This window comes from Ziziphus jujuba, chromosome 7 (assembly GCF_031755915.1).
Source record: "Ziziphus jujuba cultivar Dongzao chromosome 7, ASM3175591v1".
Classification (NCBI taxonomy): Eukaryota; Viridiplantae; Streptophyta; class Magnoliopsida; order Rosales; family Rhamnaceae; genus Ziziphus; species Ziziphus jujuba.
The window spans coordinates 23,294,465-23,312,081 of record NC_083385.1 but is presented as its reverse complement, the minus strand read 5'-3'; the positions used below and the strand labels follow the sequence as shown (position 1 = coordinate 23,312,081).

Sequence of the window (17,617 nt, the reverse complement as noted above, 5' to 3'; positions counted from 1 at the left end):
AGGTCAATTAAGACAACCACTAGGATATTATCAGTTAATTCAATCAATCTATTAAATTTACATATACATAATAAGTTACCAACAAAACCTACATTATCCTGCTTTATCAAAATTCTTTTGCATGTTGATTTAAGTAGCATTCCTATATTTTTTTTGCAAGCTTTCATGCCAAATAACATAATATGCATAAACAGTAATTCCTTTTTTTTTTTTAATTATTACAATCATTTTTTCCCTGGCCGGCACCTTAAACAGATGACCTCCCAATCATAGATGTGAGTTGCTTACCAACTGAGCCAATACTCACTTGACAGTGACTCCATATTTAAGCAGGGCAGAAAGCACTATACAGAAAATAGCTACAAGCAACAAACAAATGATACCTGTTAATTGTGTCCTCCCAGTCACTTTAAGCTAATCCCTTTTGCGCAGAAATTGTAGTAGCAACCTGGTTAATCTTTTCTGCAGCAAGGTTTTACACAACACTTGCTTCCCTCCGTTGTCAAATGGATTGTCTGGTCCTTAATATGCCGGTGTGCTGAACCAACTCTTGAACTTGACCAAGCACTATATAACATGTCTGCAGCTTCTGTTGAGAAACCATTATTGCTAAGATCCAGTAAAATCAACTTTTTTGCCTCACTAATTGCTGTTGAAAGGTCTTGAATAAATTGGCGTTCAGGAGGTGAGAAGTTTCTTTGAGATGAACTTGCACAGCTGTCATCAATTCCAAATGTAGCAGCTTCAACTTTAATTAGATCATCTTCACTATCAGCAACCTCAAGCTGATTGCAATCAGTGTTCACGATGCATAAATCTGGTTGAGAAGGCTCAACTTCTTCAGGCACACATATCTTGGGAGAAGATTTGGATGTGCTGAAGTTTGGCACCATGAGTTCTGAGCTCTGTTTTGTTATGTCATGTTGTGGAGGGTGGTATTTATCAAGTTGGACATTGTCGGCAAGATTGAGTTCTTCAAGAGAGCCATTACCTATTAAAAAACATGAAATCAAGGATCCCATGAGTAAGATTCTGTGGACAACAAAAATAACAGTGGATTAGTTTTTAACCTGATAGTGAGTGAACTATTTGAAGAATTCCAACAACCCCAAGCTGACACTCGCTGAGGACTAAAACTTTTAGGCAACATTGAGGATTCAAAAGCAGTGATGATAGTGCATCGCTAGCCTGTTTCCATAGTCACAATCAGGCAACAACAAGACAACTTTGAGTAATTAGAAGTGCAATGTAGTGAAATGCTCAATCCTACATTTTAGAAACACAAGGCGATGGAATCCTTGTCTGAGAAAGTGCTTTTGAATAGACCTACCTAATACAACTTTAGTGTATTTATCAAAGAACTTTTATAAATAGAACCTAATCCTCAACTGCAACAAAAATTTAAAAGAGCACCTTTGCTATGCTACTTGCTAGTGGTACTAATATGTAAAGGAAACTCCAATTCTCGAAAAGCTGTATAATTTCATCAAATTAATGAAAAGATAGAAAGAATGCAAGTCAATCAATTCCAACCCCATATGGATTGAACAGAGTATACATATCAGCTAATATGCCTGAAATGCTAATTGAACAAAGTAAGTGCAAATCATAGTGATAGTTAGGATCGAAACCTATTTGGTTGTATTACATACTGAAGCAAATACAACGTTGAATAGAATTATTTAGTTAAAGAAAGAAAACAACGAAATTTTAAGGATAATGGATTACTGCTGAAAAACAAAATATACTGAATTAGGCACAGGATAAACAAAGTCAATCAAGAAGATATGAGCATGCATGATGAAGTCCAATAAAGCTAGTGAGAAATGATGATTCCGCTTGCTAGTGATTCCAGTAAAATGGTAGAAATAAATATAAATAACTATCTTTATTTATTTTTATTTTTTTTCCCTCTTTTCTTCACAACTATTTTGACATAACTTACCAAGCAAACTTGTAGGGCATACAACACGTATTATTAAAATTAAATATTCTAAATTACCTATAGATTTGAGTTCCACAAAAATTGATATATCTATATATATATATATATATAATAAAAACCATAGAAGAGGTACTGGAACTATCAACTAAACAAAAGTAAAACAAGTTGATTTTATTTTATTTTTATTTCATTTGCAGCATTGATAAAATATCTGAAACAAAAGGCTATATTGTACATGTTATACATCCTCACAAAATCAACTAATACATCCAACAACTAATTGAAAAATGGTGAAAGGGAGGGGAAAAAAAAAAAAAAAATTGACATGAAATATAGAATTAATTGAGTCTCTAAATTAACTCCAAGAATTACATATGATTACATGCAACAGAAATAAAACATGCTGACCAATCACAACATGAGAAGATAAAAATATATATACAATATATATATATATATATATAGATACGGAGTAATAAAGAACAGACCTCCTGCATGATAGGATTTCCTGTGAGGTTCAGCTCAATAATGCCACAAACTAGAGAAATATTAGTGTTTATTTTGAGAACGTATTTAGATGTCAGTCCACAATATGAGAGGTCAAGCTTTACGGACTCCTCGTTCAAATTGAACAATGACTCAGTCACTTGTAATGCCCCATCCTGACAAAATAACCATATACAATCACAGGCAGCGGGAGAAAACACCCACATTAACAAGTAACATAAGAAGATGTAGAGAAACGAAGGGCTTACTCACAGTTCCAATACCAGTTTCCCCAAGCATCAGTGATGACAGAGATGAGCTTTTAGCAAGTTGGCTGAGTCTATCAATGACAGGCTTGCTTAGCTTCAGGCCATTCAGATGTAGTTTTGAAAATCTATCACCAAATTTATGTATTTTTTAATTAGTTGAGTCCATCTCCAGCTTACTCAAAAAGAATAGAGAACGAGCATTTTAACCGATCTACACCTTTTTAAATTAGCTAGCTTGACCAGTAAATTAGTGATAGCGCTTCCAGTGACAGGGTTGTTGTGACCTGCAACAGAAGAGGGAGTTGGTAACCTATTAGGATAGAAATAATTCATTAGATATCACCAATACCTGCTTTGTAAGTAAACTTACCGATACAAAGTTGTTCAAGCACAGACCCAGGACTCAATGCATCAGCAACCTTTTGGATTGTTCTAGATGTTATGAAGCAGCGTTCTATGTTCAAGCTGCAAAGGGCTACAGATAACAAGTGGATCAGTAACAAATATTCAATTTTTCCTTCTTTTATTTTTATTTTTATTTTATTTTTTTATTTTTATTTTTTTTCCCAAGAACAAATATTCATATTAACAAAGATAAGTGACCAACAATTCATGAATATTTAATAATGCATAGTGTGTTTGTGTGCTTTTGACATTTTATAAGGTTGGTTACATATTAAATCTGCATTTTTAAGGATAGTGTTAGTGTTATTCCGGTATTCAAGACTAATGCTTTGTTTATTTATGTTGTGTTGTAATGAATTGGATTGTATCAAATCATATTGTACCATGTTTGGTGTTGTGTTAAACAAGTAGAATGTATAGTTGTATTGTACTGTAATTTTTTTAATAATTTTTTTTAATGAACAATGTTTATATAAATTTAAATATTCTATATGAACAAATTAAATAAGTTATTGTTAAAAATATACATCGGATTTATAGAATGAAAAATAAAAAATGATGTTAATCTATATATGAGGAAAAAAACAGGAAAGGAGGTCGTCATCTTTGCCGTCTCATCCACCATCCCTCACATGCACCACCATAGATCCCCCCACCCCTGTTGCTTCCTCGATCAGAACCCAGCCGTGAAGACGAATGTCGACAAGCAATATCCTCTACCCCAAACTCAAAACCATTATCCAATTCAAAGCTCAAAAACAACCCCAACCCCCCACTTGATGATGCTACTCTCTCATTATTAGATCTCTCTTTCTCCTACTGTTCGTCTTACTATTGGAAGTGAAAATGCATGAAGCAATTTTTTGGACACCAAAAGGTAGATCAGATGTGGAAACAGCCTGAATCGTTTGTTTACTTGAATTGTTAATAATGCATTAAGAAGAAAAAGAAGCGGAAAGGGGAAAAGAAACCGTCTATAGAAATTTGATGAAGAGGTTGGGTGCGGTGAGGTTGACAGTAGAGGTGGTCATTGGGCAAAAGGCAGGTGCAACAAAAATGTAAGAGAATCCCAAGGGCTCAAAAGTCAACCCTTCAAAAATAACTTCAAGAGAATCTTTATTTTAATTTTTAATATAAAAAATTAATTTGACTTTTAAAACGAAGAAAATTAAATCTATTTTCTTTTAATATTACATCGCTTTAATTTATTGTATAACTTAGTTTTCATTCCAGTATTATAATATTTGAGAGAGAATACAAATAAAACACGAGTAGTGCGATAAATGTTTACAGAGAATAAAAATAAAAAGCATAAATAGTGTTGTTGGAGTATCCTAATTTTACTCTTTTATCTTAAAAAATGCTTTTTATCGTAGAAAAGACATCTTTATTTTAAAGAGTGGTTGCTCTAAGAAAGAAACTTGACTGCGAGTGGCTTTTGGGTTCTGAAAATTTAGTATGGTCCCACCCAAACCCAAGCTTTTACTGGGATAAGTTATGCGAGGTGGACTGGACAAAAAGGGTTTAACGGTATTAGGTTATGCTGGTTTTGCAAAATACCAAACACATTATTGTATGTTTTAGTACGCTCACATGTTTTTATAGTGTTTCAAACAAGCTCTTAAGAGCTATTCTGTGAATGCTATGTAGAATAATTAAAGAATGTCTTTATAATAAATGTTTTGAAACAATTAAGTAGTTTTAAGAAACATTAGATGAACAATTAATTCAAATTTGGTTAAAGTTTAAGAAAGAAATTTGACAGTACCTTCAAAAAAGTGCAAAGGAATAATATGTTATATCCAATCCATGGATATTGTGTGTCCAAAAAAAAAAAACAAAAAAAAGGAACACCATGCAAAGTCATGGTACTGAGAAGAGTTCCAAATAAATGCAAAGCAAGATAACAAAGAACAAATGAACAAAAAGGCAGTTTACCTTGGCAGTTTTCCAGTATAGTTGAGAGGTAGGATGCACAAGCATCGGTAAGGCGATTCCCAGAGAGATTGAGAACTTCCAATCGTGCAAATAGCACAGGGCATTCACAAATCTGAAATTTTATTAAAAAATAATAATAATAATAATAATAATAATAATAATACTATAACTACAAATGAAAAGGCATTGCCTACATTTCTGACTCATAATGATATAAAATATAGAACTCAGTGAATAGTAATCAATATATCATCAGGTATACAATCGTCTAGGTTGGCCACTTTTCTCCTTCTTCCTTAATTGAATCAAGACCTCCTCCTTTTTTAATCAGGAGATACAGAGCAATAGCCTTAAATTCATGCTATTTTCTTCATAGACTCACTATACCACTTTGGATGCACTACTCACACGGTTGGACTATACAACGCATATAACTTTTTGTCCCTTAAAACAATAATATTCTTGTCACAAAAAATTGGTGGATAGTGGGATGTAACTATGGAACTTAGCGCTGAGTTTGAAAATTAAAGCAATCTTAATTAAGAATGCTAAATGTTAAATGGATAGTTGAGGTAAAATGCAGGTAAACTTCAAAAGTGGTTCTAGCTTTGTATGATGGCAATACAACCATAGACTGAATGTATAAGCAAAATCTAATATACAGGATACAGCTACTTCATGTATTTTGAGCATCACAGCTTGAAACTATGGTAATTATGTCCTGTTAAGTTACCACTATTATGAAAAATTAAAATGCTAGGAAGGGGACACGATGCCTATTAGGCCAACATATCACATGCTTTAACACTTCCAACACTTGTAGGCCTGTCAACTCATAGGACCAAAAGCAGGTCTTGCATGCATTGCATAATTAACATAAATGGGGGTTCGCATAATTTGAATGGAAAACCAAACAGGCAAGTAGGATTTGATACCGTATGAAGTATCAAGTTAACACAAAACACACTAAATACTCCCCCTCACTAGAGACCTGTCAAACGGTGGAGAAAAAAGTATATATGCAGCCAGATAGACTAATATAAACTCATTTATTAGGCATTCAAACACAAGACATGGACAACTAGGCTTTGATACCACATTAAATTACCATCAATCCCAGAAACATAAGTTGCAAGGAAGTGTATCCAAATATACGTATCACAACATACATCCAAAAAAATGTAACATTTGAGTTATTCAGAATTTTGAAAATAGGATCAGCACCTATAACACCATTTTCAGACATCACAATCCTAAAAGGTCAAGCATGTAAAAGGTTGGCTGAGAATACTATATGAACCTGTAGAAAATAATCAATTCAATCCTTCAAACAAATAAATACTTGAAAAGAAAGGAATATAAAAGGTCAAGCTGTTATATTAGGAACTCAAAATAATTGCATACCTGAAATAAAGAAGTGGGACCAAATCGATTACAATGCAAATCCAACATTAGACCACCGTATTTTGGGCCTGATAATGTGAAAACCTGTTGCAGTTTCTCCATTGTTCCATTTCCTGGGGACAGTACGAAAAAAGACAGTTAATAATACCCAAAAATTGTTGGTCTACTTATTTCTTATAAGTATTGAAAAATGCTTGTGTTTTTGAAAGCATGCAGTGTAAAATTTGTAGTCCAAAAAATCTTAACAATCTAAGATGAGGTAGAAATCAAATGCCACTACCTAAAAAATTGTGAGAAAGGTCCAGCATTGCAAATGTTTTGTGTGCATGCAGGGCATTCAGCAACGGAGTTATTGACAAATCTTGCAAGTCACATTCAGACACAACAACTTCATCATCTGAAACCTGGAAAATTACCATTACGGCAAACCAAATAAAAAAGAAATAAAAATAAACAAATATATATCAAGAAATAGTTTGTGGTATATAAATGAAGTACTTGGCCACACTGCCACATACTTCATTGCTTACCTCCAAGTCATATAATTTCTTTAACAATTTCATATTGGGTGTCTCAGATGACTCCTTGCAGCAATCAACATAAAGTTTTATCAAGCGCTTCTGAACCCAACCTGTGACAGTTACAAAGAAAATTTTACTATGTTGTTGTAAATCAATGCATTGACAGAGACTTTATCTGTGTTGTAGGGACTCATGATACAACCATTAACATCTGTACAACCCTAAAATTTGAAGTATAAATAAGTTTCTAGGAAGAACCATAGAGTAGAATTATTTTCTAAAGTCCTAGTTCCCTATGTTTTATATTTTGTAATGGAAACATCAAATTAGAGTATGATATCTCAACAAAATCTAACATCTTCCCCAAGTTATCTCACTCTTCGTCAAGGTCAAAATATTTAAATCAAATATCTAAGAAAGTTTCTTAATTATGATTAATATTTAGAGATAACATTAAAAATTCAAAATGATTGCATATTTAATTTAAATAAAATCAAAAGCAACTCGTATTACTTTCTGACTAATTTCTGACAAAACTTACCATCTAGTTGGAATATAAGTTGAATGAAATCCATTAATTTATGAATAAATCATAGGTTAGATATCTATTTTGAGGAAAGGCCAATAGTGTGACCTCATTTCTTTGCAATAGAAAATTACTTACTTCCAAGCACTTGCTTAAACTATAAAATTTCAATTACAAAGTCAACTTATTTAAATTGACTTTTCCTTTGTATGTAGTATGGAGGTTAATTTGACAATTTTGCAATAAAAAAACTTATATATTCCATTCACAAAAAAAAAAAAAAAAAAAAAAAAAAAAAAATGGTTACAAATGACACCTCAAACCATGGAAATAACAAATAAAACCTTATAGTGTAGTAAGATGTTGCATATTAAACCATAATGTCAATTTGGTAATTAATAAAAAGATTACAATATCTTTTGTACAACGAAAATACCCAATTCTGGGTATTGTTTTTTATTATGTCATACTAGTGAAATATTTTAAATTAAATTGATAAATAGTCTGATATTATTAGCTATAATCATGTGCATATAAATTGAACAAAAATCTGTGCTACAATGTTATACAGTCCATGTATTTTGGGAAACAAAAATAAAAAAAGATAAAATAAAACTATGAATACTAATGATAGTAATTATTCATGAATTCAAAAGTTTTTAAGTATTCTTATTGATTTGTAGATGATATTACTTCATTTTCAATTTTTTGAACAAAATTTTTGTATAAACTTAATAGTTAAGTTAGCTATAAAAAAAAAAAAAAAAAAAAAAAATGCACATTAATATGTTATTTGTAAGGGTGATATGGTTCTTTCAAGTCATTAGTATCCTTATTTGTACATCTTTCAAAGTTCATGAAGTTATTTGCAAGGTAAGAAAGTTTTTTATAGCTAACTAATAGTTTAAGGTGGTTTTATGCAATTTACCCTAATTTTAGTTAAAAAATATTTTTGCATACTTGATCCATATTACTGTCGGCCAACTTAAAAGCAAAATGAAAGTAAATTAGATTGGCAGTGACATAACAGAACCATAATGTTATTTTTTGATTGATTTAGTTAAGAGTCCTAGGTGAGTGCCCAAATTGCTAAGCCAAAGAGCAAGATCCATGTTCAATAATTTGAGTTTCAATCAATAATGAATAATGAAGTGATGTATTTACCAAAAGAAAAGTCAAAAAAAAAAAAAAAAAAAAAAAGATTTAATGACTTTTTACAAGTGCATGCACACACACTGTATAATGTCCACAAAAGAGGACATTGCCATATACAGTCGGTTCATGTCTTCTGACATGAGATCTGTTAATTATTTGAAAGCAAAGCACAGTGGTTAAGCAACCATTCCTTATAGTTAGATCAAGTGTGCAAGTATGACATACTACTGCGTTTATACAAATTATAATTCTCAAAAGAAAAAGGGTAAAAAAGTCATTCACATTGTATTGTATGGAAATGATAGAAACAATAGTACTAGAACGGCATTATATGAACTTAAACAGAGCAAACATGTACATACCTTCAATGAAAGCTTCAAGAAAGACCTTTCCTGTATGATCCTTAAGGGATACAATTGCTTCCATTGATTCTATTACTCTTTCACCAAATTTTATTAGTTGAATAATTGGGAACAACCCTAACAAAGAACAAACCACATATTAGTAAAATTAAAAGTTAAAAAACTGGCATTAAACAAGACACGTGAATTGAGGATTCGACATGAGATAATACAATGCTGTGCAAAAAATAAATAAATAAATAACAGTGGTTCTCCTATTAGTGCATGTCTGTATATTCAAATAGAGTATAGCCTAGTTTTGGTACAGAATAACTATGTATCTGACAGCAGTCCACTATGTCCACCGAGGCAGCCCATCCCTTGCTCAACCATGTATCATGAATACAAAGATAAACTAGGAAGTAAAGCCAACAATATATCAAGGAAAAATGTGATAGACATTTAACAATACACAAATAGACACTTCGATCACTCTTTTTCTATACATACAAATCACTTGGTTGCAATAACTGCTTTATTGTTGAAACTTCAAAAGAAAGTCAGTTTTTCAGCTGCATATCATCTTATATCACAAGAATTTGATTGGCAAGAAAACCCAAATAGAAGTATGTCAAATTAACAGATATTTCCCACCCTCTGATCTTTTCTCCACAGGAAGTTGCAAGTAGTATAAGCACGCTAACTCAACCTTTAAAGCCTCAATGCATGATGTATCAATAGCGAAAGATAAACTTGTTTCTGCACATATCAGCTCTTCGCCAATCTTGAATATAATACATGGCTGCAGTTTTAAAGGAGATAACAGGTTAGTAAAATATGACAATTACTTTGAGAGCTCTATGAGTAGCACTCACACCATATTCATCACCTGGAGCATGTACCTTGAGATTTTGTTTATGCAACAGGTTTTCAGAGACATCAGTTTCACATTTAGAACTACTAGCAGCTAAACCAGATGCAATAGCTACTTCATCATTGCTTGAAGATCTGAAACACTTGCCACTTTGGGTTGAAACATAAGGATTTGTAGTTTTGTATGAACTAAAGCTCTCTTCAATTTTAACAAGGTTGCAGGAGCTGTTCACACATTTGGACTCAACTGTTGAGATGTCCTGTGAATAAAAGACCAAACACTTAAACCAACTAAAAACAATGGCAACAGCATTCTCTAAGTCAAAACTTCACTGACTTCTTTACCTGAATAATAGAAACAGGGCTGCCTTTACTACTTATATCTTTAACTGCAACCATGTAAGAGATAAAATTCAGACTTTCCAATCAATGCTTATTCAAGCTTAAAGCAGTTTTGTCATTGAAAAACCTACACTCATTGGATTTAGCGACATCCTTTACAGGATTATTATGAGTTCTGCCTTTTGAGCTCTCCACTTCATCATGCATGTCATCTTCATCATCAGAAAGAATTACACGAACACGCTTGCGGCCAACAATTGTCTGCTGATCACTGTTGGATTTAGACAAACATTTTGGTGAAAATTCAGCAGGCTTGGTGGAAGTGTTTTGTGAGCCTATATATGTTGTTTCCATTTTGGATGGTCTTTTGGTGGACCGAAGAAGTGAAATTAAAGGCACATCATCATTCAACTCTTCTACACCAGCTACAGATTTTGATCTACTAGAATTGGATTTGCTTGTTTCTGATGAGACACGAATCTCCTCTTCAGTGTCAGTCTCAGAGCAGCAACCCTCTGCCAAATCTTGTGTTTCAGGTTCCCTATTACTCTGCTTCTTCAATTGGTCAATTAGAAGCTGCAACCTCCTGCACAGCTGCATCTTTATCTAAGCTATGATAGTAACATGATAGACACATATACTGACCAAGACTTGACCTCCTTCATGATAAATCTTAAATAATTAAGACATGATATTTTGGTAATCATCTTCCACAGTAATTAAAATATAACTGATAACTTATTCGGAATGAACCAAATTTACCTGGCTTCTTCAAAATTATCAAATCTTATCATGTGGCTATAATGCATATTTTCCAGTGCTAAAAGCTGCATTGAATGAAGGTTGGCTTGAACAGCTATCCTGTAATACAGAATGTGCACAAATTAACTTATCCCTCAAAGCAAGTATATCTTTTCTCTGGAAAGCAAGTTAAAAAGGGTGCATTTATCTGCAATCCTAGTGGGAATAAATTCTGAAAAAGAATTTTTTTTTTTTTTTTTAATTAATTTGTTGCAACCTCTTTGAACAAGCAGCACGACAAAGTACATTACTATGAGACTGTTACATATTTCAAAGTTCTAATAGATACAAATTGAACCCAAAAATATACATATATTCATAAGTATATATATTCCTTCAACTCCAAAAAAGTGAGAATAAATCTTGAGACTTATGAAAATTTAAACCAAAAAAATCTGACTAGAGGGAATGGGGAAAGGGATCTAATAAGAGAAGAAAAGAGGATGAACTGGCCAGAAGAAAACACCTCTTCTTTTTATGTCTTCTCCTTTCGTTTTTAGTTTTTCTTTTCAATACTATCTTAATGTCCTCCCAGGGAGAAATTTTCAAGTTTTAACGAGGCTTAGAAACCACTGTAAGCCCTATAATAGTACTTGATTAATTGTTATCTTTAAGATGAAGTAGTAAATTTTAGAAAAGCACACTTTTTGATGCCTTGATCACCTGCATGCAGAGCGCATCTTTTACACATTTGGTATGCTTCTTTGATGTCACCTTAAACTAGCCGTATATTCCATCTCCTGCTTTCAATCAACAAATTGTTTATATTTTTACCTTACACAATCATCAAATTGTTTGTGTTATGTATTACTACTATGCAGATGACTGTTGATGAGATTATGCATTAGATAGTAATATTTATATATAGTAATTCTCAAATCCAAAAATCTTGGACAAAATTTTGTCCAGGAAAGGATGCACGTGTATTTTTATTTACCCACGTATCCTTTGTCCTGAACAAAAATTCATCCATGATTCTCACATGGGAAATAATATATATATATATATATATAGATATGTATAACTTTAAGAGAAAACTAATTTAATAAATTCCATATCACTTGCTCTGTTGCTCAGACCCACCAAATGGAAGAAGTATCCATGTCAACACTACAAAACACAGATGCTCGCAAGGAATCTGTTCCAGATCCTTCAAGTTAAAAAAAGAATATGGCTCTTTTCTTGTTTTTTCAAGATTACTTTGGAGAAAATAGCTTTGGAAACCATAAAAATAAGGAGACAAGGTTTGCTAGAATTGTGTTTAAGATGGATAATAGTTGTCATCATACTTATCAATTAATAATTATTTATTATTTAGTTAATATAAGATTTTAAATCAAATATATAGTATATATCCCTCAAAAATACAACTAAGTAAATAAGTTTTTACAATATTTTATGTTTCTAAGACATAGCTGCCCTCTTGTATCTTAATTTTGGATCCTTTTTAGCTGTATCCCCATACCCTAGATTTTAAAAAAGAAAGGATCTGACTCTTAGATATGTACCCCGTATCCAATACTCGTACCCAAGTCCAAGCAACAAAGGTTGCTTGTCTTACCATTTCAAGTTTTACTTAAGATGATTCATACTCTGAGTCAAATATCAGTCATCTTATTTGCCAGATACTGATATCCATGAATACATCAATATTTCCATAAATCTAGACCGCTAAGATTTCCACATAGCTACATTTTCATCAATCATTTAAAAATGCTTTAGCACACTAGTAACAGCATTAGCCAATAAAAGACATACATATTACATGCACATCATGATCTCATATCCCCAATATGCATTATACAGAAAGCGGATCATTGATACAACCATTGACATATACATCTACAATATTATTGATTTTTGTATTTTTTTTAACTTGGATATGAGCTATATGCACTTCTGTTGCAAAATAAACTTTCTATAATCTATATGTTACGAAGAGAGCAGTAGTCGAATCATGCAGTCAGCTAAACTCATGTTAATAACACTAGGCAAATGATCAGAATATTAAAAAGTTCATATTTTACAATTGCAGACCCATGCATCGAGCATTTTTATGCCCATTGCCCACTACAATAGGACCTCATTAGACATCACCAATTAAGAAGCCATTCAAATATTCAAATGCTTTCTAACAACTTCCAGCTCCAGGAAATATATTTCACCCAAAGAACAATACCTGTAGCTTTCTTCAAATGCATCTAGTGCCCCTTGCCAATTACCATCACTGTCCAAAACATCACCGATATTGATTTTTACCATTGCCTGCCCCTGAAAATTTCATCAGTCAGAGTATAATTTGTAAAAGGCATTATACAGAGCACCAATAATTATGACATATGTATTAACTATGAAAACATTAATCCCATTATTTCCCCCTTAGGAACAGGCCTATCTCTAAGAACCAAAGTATCATAAACATGAACCTGGACTAGATAAAAACATCAAAATACAATTATGTAAAGCATCCTTATGGAATTTATGAAGTTTTCCTTCTTTTTTTTTTTTTTTTTTTTTTCAAATGAAAAAAATAATCAGTACATGATTTTATAGTATACCATCTTACCTCCTGGTTTCCAATTGACTTGTATACTTCCCAACTCTTCATGTACCACTTAATGGCTTTGCTGAACTTCCTGAGCTTATAATATGATTCCCCAATGGCCAAAAGTGAATCACTCAACTTTTCTGTGTCACAAAGCTCACTTGCTATCCTCTTCTTGCTTTTTGCGAATTCACGAAGCTGAACATAAAATTTTAAAATAAGAAATAATACCAATTAAATTTAATAAGAACAAACAATATACACAAACAGTTCTCAGCCATATTAAAAACTCCAGTGTCTAGATTAATAATGAACTATAGCTCCAATATGGAGGCAAAACCAACAAGCAATATATAGCCAGTTTATTAGGAACATGAACAAGCCATCCTAAAAAACTTATTATAATAAACTAGCAGTGCTAGATTAAACACTTCAGCATGAAAAAGAATGGACATAAGTGTCCCAACACTCTTGTTGTTCTTACATGAAACTTATGATTCACATTTCATTTCTGAAATGGGCATTTCAAACAAAAACGCGTCAACTTTTAAATAATTAATAATAAGTTGAACCTAGAAGAACTTTTTTGGTGTAATCGATCTGCATGATGCTCAATATTAATGTTTACTATAAGGACTCCAATAGAACCATATTCATAATTATTACTTTAATTTACCATCAATTGCTCAATATTAATGGTTACCATAGGGACTCCAGTAGAACCATATTTATAATTATTACTTTAATTTACCATCACTCCCAAAAGCTTATGCTAAAAGGAGCATTTCAACTATCACCTACGTAAAAGAAGTTATCAGATAATACAATTAACACTCTACTTCATGTATAGGTCCATCCAATAATAGAGGTTGGCATGAATCAAATACAAACTGGTAAGATAATTAGGCTTTAATAGGAGGTTAAGTTACCATCATCCCAAAACCTTAAAATGATAGAAAGTAGACTCAACATTGTTTATCAAGCTAACCTAATAGACAATTAACAATAACGATTCAGAATACCTGCCCATTAGCATAAAAGCAAAGTCAAATTATCTTCTTGTTTAACTATATTCTAATCAAAATTACAAGGGCATGAACAACTTCATAATGCATTTCATAATTAAAAATGGTTGTGCAAACCAAGCTGGTGTGATTTCTGTGTAATAGGAGCATGAACAACATTTAGTAACAGACATTGTTGAAACTTCAATACCTGTCTCTTTTAGATACAAGTTCAGAAATATAAGATGCAAATACAACTTATGCTACTATGGGTGAAAAGTTATATTTAGTTGAACAAACAATTTGCAACTTCAGTGATTCCCACTAAAATACAGAATATAGTTTTGCATGTATCTTGCAGATAGATGTAAAAAGAAAACTATCGAGTGAAAATTGATACCACCAAGAAAGTAGTTCTTTTGATCAGAGAAGAAGTTGAGAAAAGCAAAAGGTAGAATACATGAGTAAGCCAAAAAATTACCTTTGACCACGCATATATCATCCTTGCTTTCTCAAGAAGACAGTCAAGAGAAGTAATTTGTTGCAATAAGCACTTCCTCTCACATGGTGTTCCTCTCGCAATGGACAACTCTCTAGTTAATTTCTTGAAATTCTGCTCTTCTTTCTTCAAGTCACCCAGTACACTAATAGCTTCTTTTACAATTTTAATATTCTGTTCAATTTGCCTAACTAGAGCATCCTCATCTTCCATAGATTTTCCCAGATCAATTGCCTTTTGGTAGCAACAGAGTGCCTCATCATACTTCTGAACCCTGTTGTGTAATTCACCAAGATTGATGTATCCCTTTGCCTCTCCTTGACAATGCCCAATTCTCTTACAAATCAATATATCTTTCTCAATGTGTTCCCGAGCTTCATCCCACATCCTTAGTTCCATATAAACATTGCCAAGGTTGTGATGGAGCCTACTGCGGCCGTCATCATCTTCAATAACCTCTTCTTCATCACAGATTTCTAATCCTCTCCTCAGGATTTTCTGAGCCTCTTCCAAATTGTCAAGATCCATTTCAAGCATTCCTATATTGTTATGTGCATCAATGTATTCCTTGAGGAAAGAACAGTTACTCTTACTATGTTGATTCTCTTTGAGAGTCTGTGCAAGCTTCATAGCAGACCTGAAATACTTTTTAGCATTCCGAACTGAGCAATGGTCATCCTCAGATCTTAAAAACATTTCATGGTAGGTACGACCTAGTTGGGTGCTGGCTCTTTGCTGTTCAACAAGGTCATTCGTATCCTTAGCAAGCTCCAAATGTTTTTTCTGCCACAGAATCAACAAGGTAAATTGTCATTCTTTTTTTTTTCTTTCAATGCATTATTCTTAGAGCCATTATTAGTTTATTATATTCTCACAAAAGGGTGGTGTGGAGAAGAAAAGAAGAGGCAACAACAAAACAAAAAGGAACAAAAAGCAATTTGCTGAATACGAAAGTCGATGTTGAGTGTAATATGTTGAAACACAACAATTTAATATGCTATTCTTCAATGAAAGCAGATTGGAAAACTTGAACTCTAAATTGAGCCTCTATTAAGATATGAGAACAGTAACACGAAATAGAAAGTCGTCAAAGTATAGATCTTAACCATTTCCCACATCCAGATATGATCCATCGCTGAATAAGAGAAACCAAATTTCTGCCAAATAGACCAAGCGAGTTTTTGTATCTGAGCGTGTGCTTATCCCTCAAAGCAACATGTTTCAAAGTTATGTCCGTACAACTGAAAAATCTTAATTTTCTTTTGTTCTGGCTCATTTTCTGAGCAACCAAAACCCACTAAATTTTCCGTTTCAGCTACTTTCTCCATCCAATTTTCCCTAATTCAAAATTTAACTTAACAACCCAAAACCCAAAAAAAACAAAAAAAAAGGGGGGGGATAAAAAAAATAAATAAATAAAAACCTGATAAAAGAGAGCTTCTTCGAAATATTCGAGGCGAAGATAGAGCTCCCCAAGAGACTGACAAGTAGGGAGGCAATGCTTCTGAGGCAAGTACTTGACGGAGACATCGTAATCGATTTTGAGCCATTTGAGAGCCTGCACGTACTCTCCCTTGTTCTTCAAGATGTCACCGATCACGTTCGCCCACCGAGCCTCTTCGTGATGGTTCCCCACCGCCTTCGCGTTCTGGTACGACATCTTCGCCGAGCTCAGCTTCGCATCGTCGCGACCCATTTTCCACTCAAAACCTACCTGAATTTTGTTTATTCTCGTGATATTAGGGTTCCCGCAGCTTCCTCGGTTTTCTTCGTCGATTCTCTGATTTTTGCCTTTCTTTTTTTTTTTTCTTTTCTTTAAGGTTTTTGGGATTTTCGTTTAAATATTCTTTTGGGTGCGAAATGATTTTTTCCCGCCAAAAAGTGTGTTCTCGTTTTCATTTTTTATTTTTTATTTTTATTTTTTCGTGGTTAGGTTACGGTGGGGGCGTTCTCACAAAGTGTATACGCTTTTTACATTTTGATATTTTTAAGACAGTAAAAAATAAATAAATAAAACTGACGGGATGACGAGAGAAAACATAAATTTTAAGACCGTGCTCATGGTATTTTCAGTAACTTTGTTTAAGTGGCGTGAAATTTGGAAAGTATTTATAGTTTATTTTATTATTTTTATTTTCTATTTTTTGGTTTCTCTTTCCGTTGAAATGTTGAAATACAGTATGAGTAAATTTTTTCAAGCCAATTCTCTAGATCCAAGAAAACAAAGGGAAAAAAAAAAAAAAAAAAAAGAACAAAACAAAAGCAAAAGAATACAAAGAAAAAAAAAAAATTGATACAGTGGATAGCTCCAGTGGTTGAGTACCTCTATTTATGTCTACGAGAGCACAAATTTAAATTATGTAGTTGAGTATCTCTACTTGTACCTACAAGAGCACGAATTTAAATTATGAAAAGAGATTTAAAATAGTTTATAATTAGATGAATTGTTAAAAAAAAAAGAAAAAAAGAAATTAAAGTAAACAAATAGAGAGCCAAAGAACAAGATTAACAATTTCGTCAGTAGCAGGTGGTCATTCAATGTCCAATGCATCTACTTTTAGTC

General features: G+C 32.7%; 1 protein-coding gene across 1 annotated transcript; it reads right to left on the bottom strand.

Moving 5' to 3' along the window:
* Positions 1-27: 27 nt before the first annotated feature.
* Positions 28-16,925, bottom strand: LOC107425517 (protein TONSOKU). The gene is made up of 20 exons (XM_016035525.4): positions 16,478-16,925; positions 15,037-15,837; positions 13,573-13,749; positions 13,186-13,277; positions 10,968-11,066; positions 10,337-10,791; positions 10,209-10,252; positions 9,893-10,123; positions 9,645-9,792; positions 9,012-9,128; positions 6,978-7,078; positions 6,728-6,851; positions 6,448-6,560; positions 5,044-5,155; positions 3,071-3,175; positions 2,918-2,984; positions 2,705-2,825; positions 2,434-2,607; positions 1,071-1,188; positions 28-991 (listed from the first exon to the last, which is right to left on the bottom strand). The coding sequence occupies exons 1-20, from the start codon at positions 16,748-16,750 to the stop codon at positions 453-455; spliced, it is 4,011 nt and encodes a 1,336-aa protein (XP_015891011.3). The 5' UTR covers positions 16,751-16,925; the 3' UTR covers positions 28-452.
* Positions 16,926-17,617: the final 692 nt, after the last annotated feature.

Bases quoted from the DNA above. Each gene is read 5' to 3' on its own strand.
- LOC107425517 (XM_016035525.4), bottom strand. From the start codon at position 16,750: ATGGGTCGCGACGATGCGAAGCTGAGCTCGGCGAAGATGTCGTACCAG. The intron at 10,124-10,208 runs GTAAAGAAGTCA...TTTTATTCACAG, and splicing joins GCCCTGTTTCTATTATTCAG to GACATCTCAACAGTTGAGTC. The intron at 1,189-2,433 runs GTCTGTTCTTTA...CTATGGAAACAG, and splicing joins GAAATCCTATCATGCAGGAG to GCTAGCGATGCACTATCATC.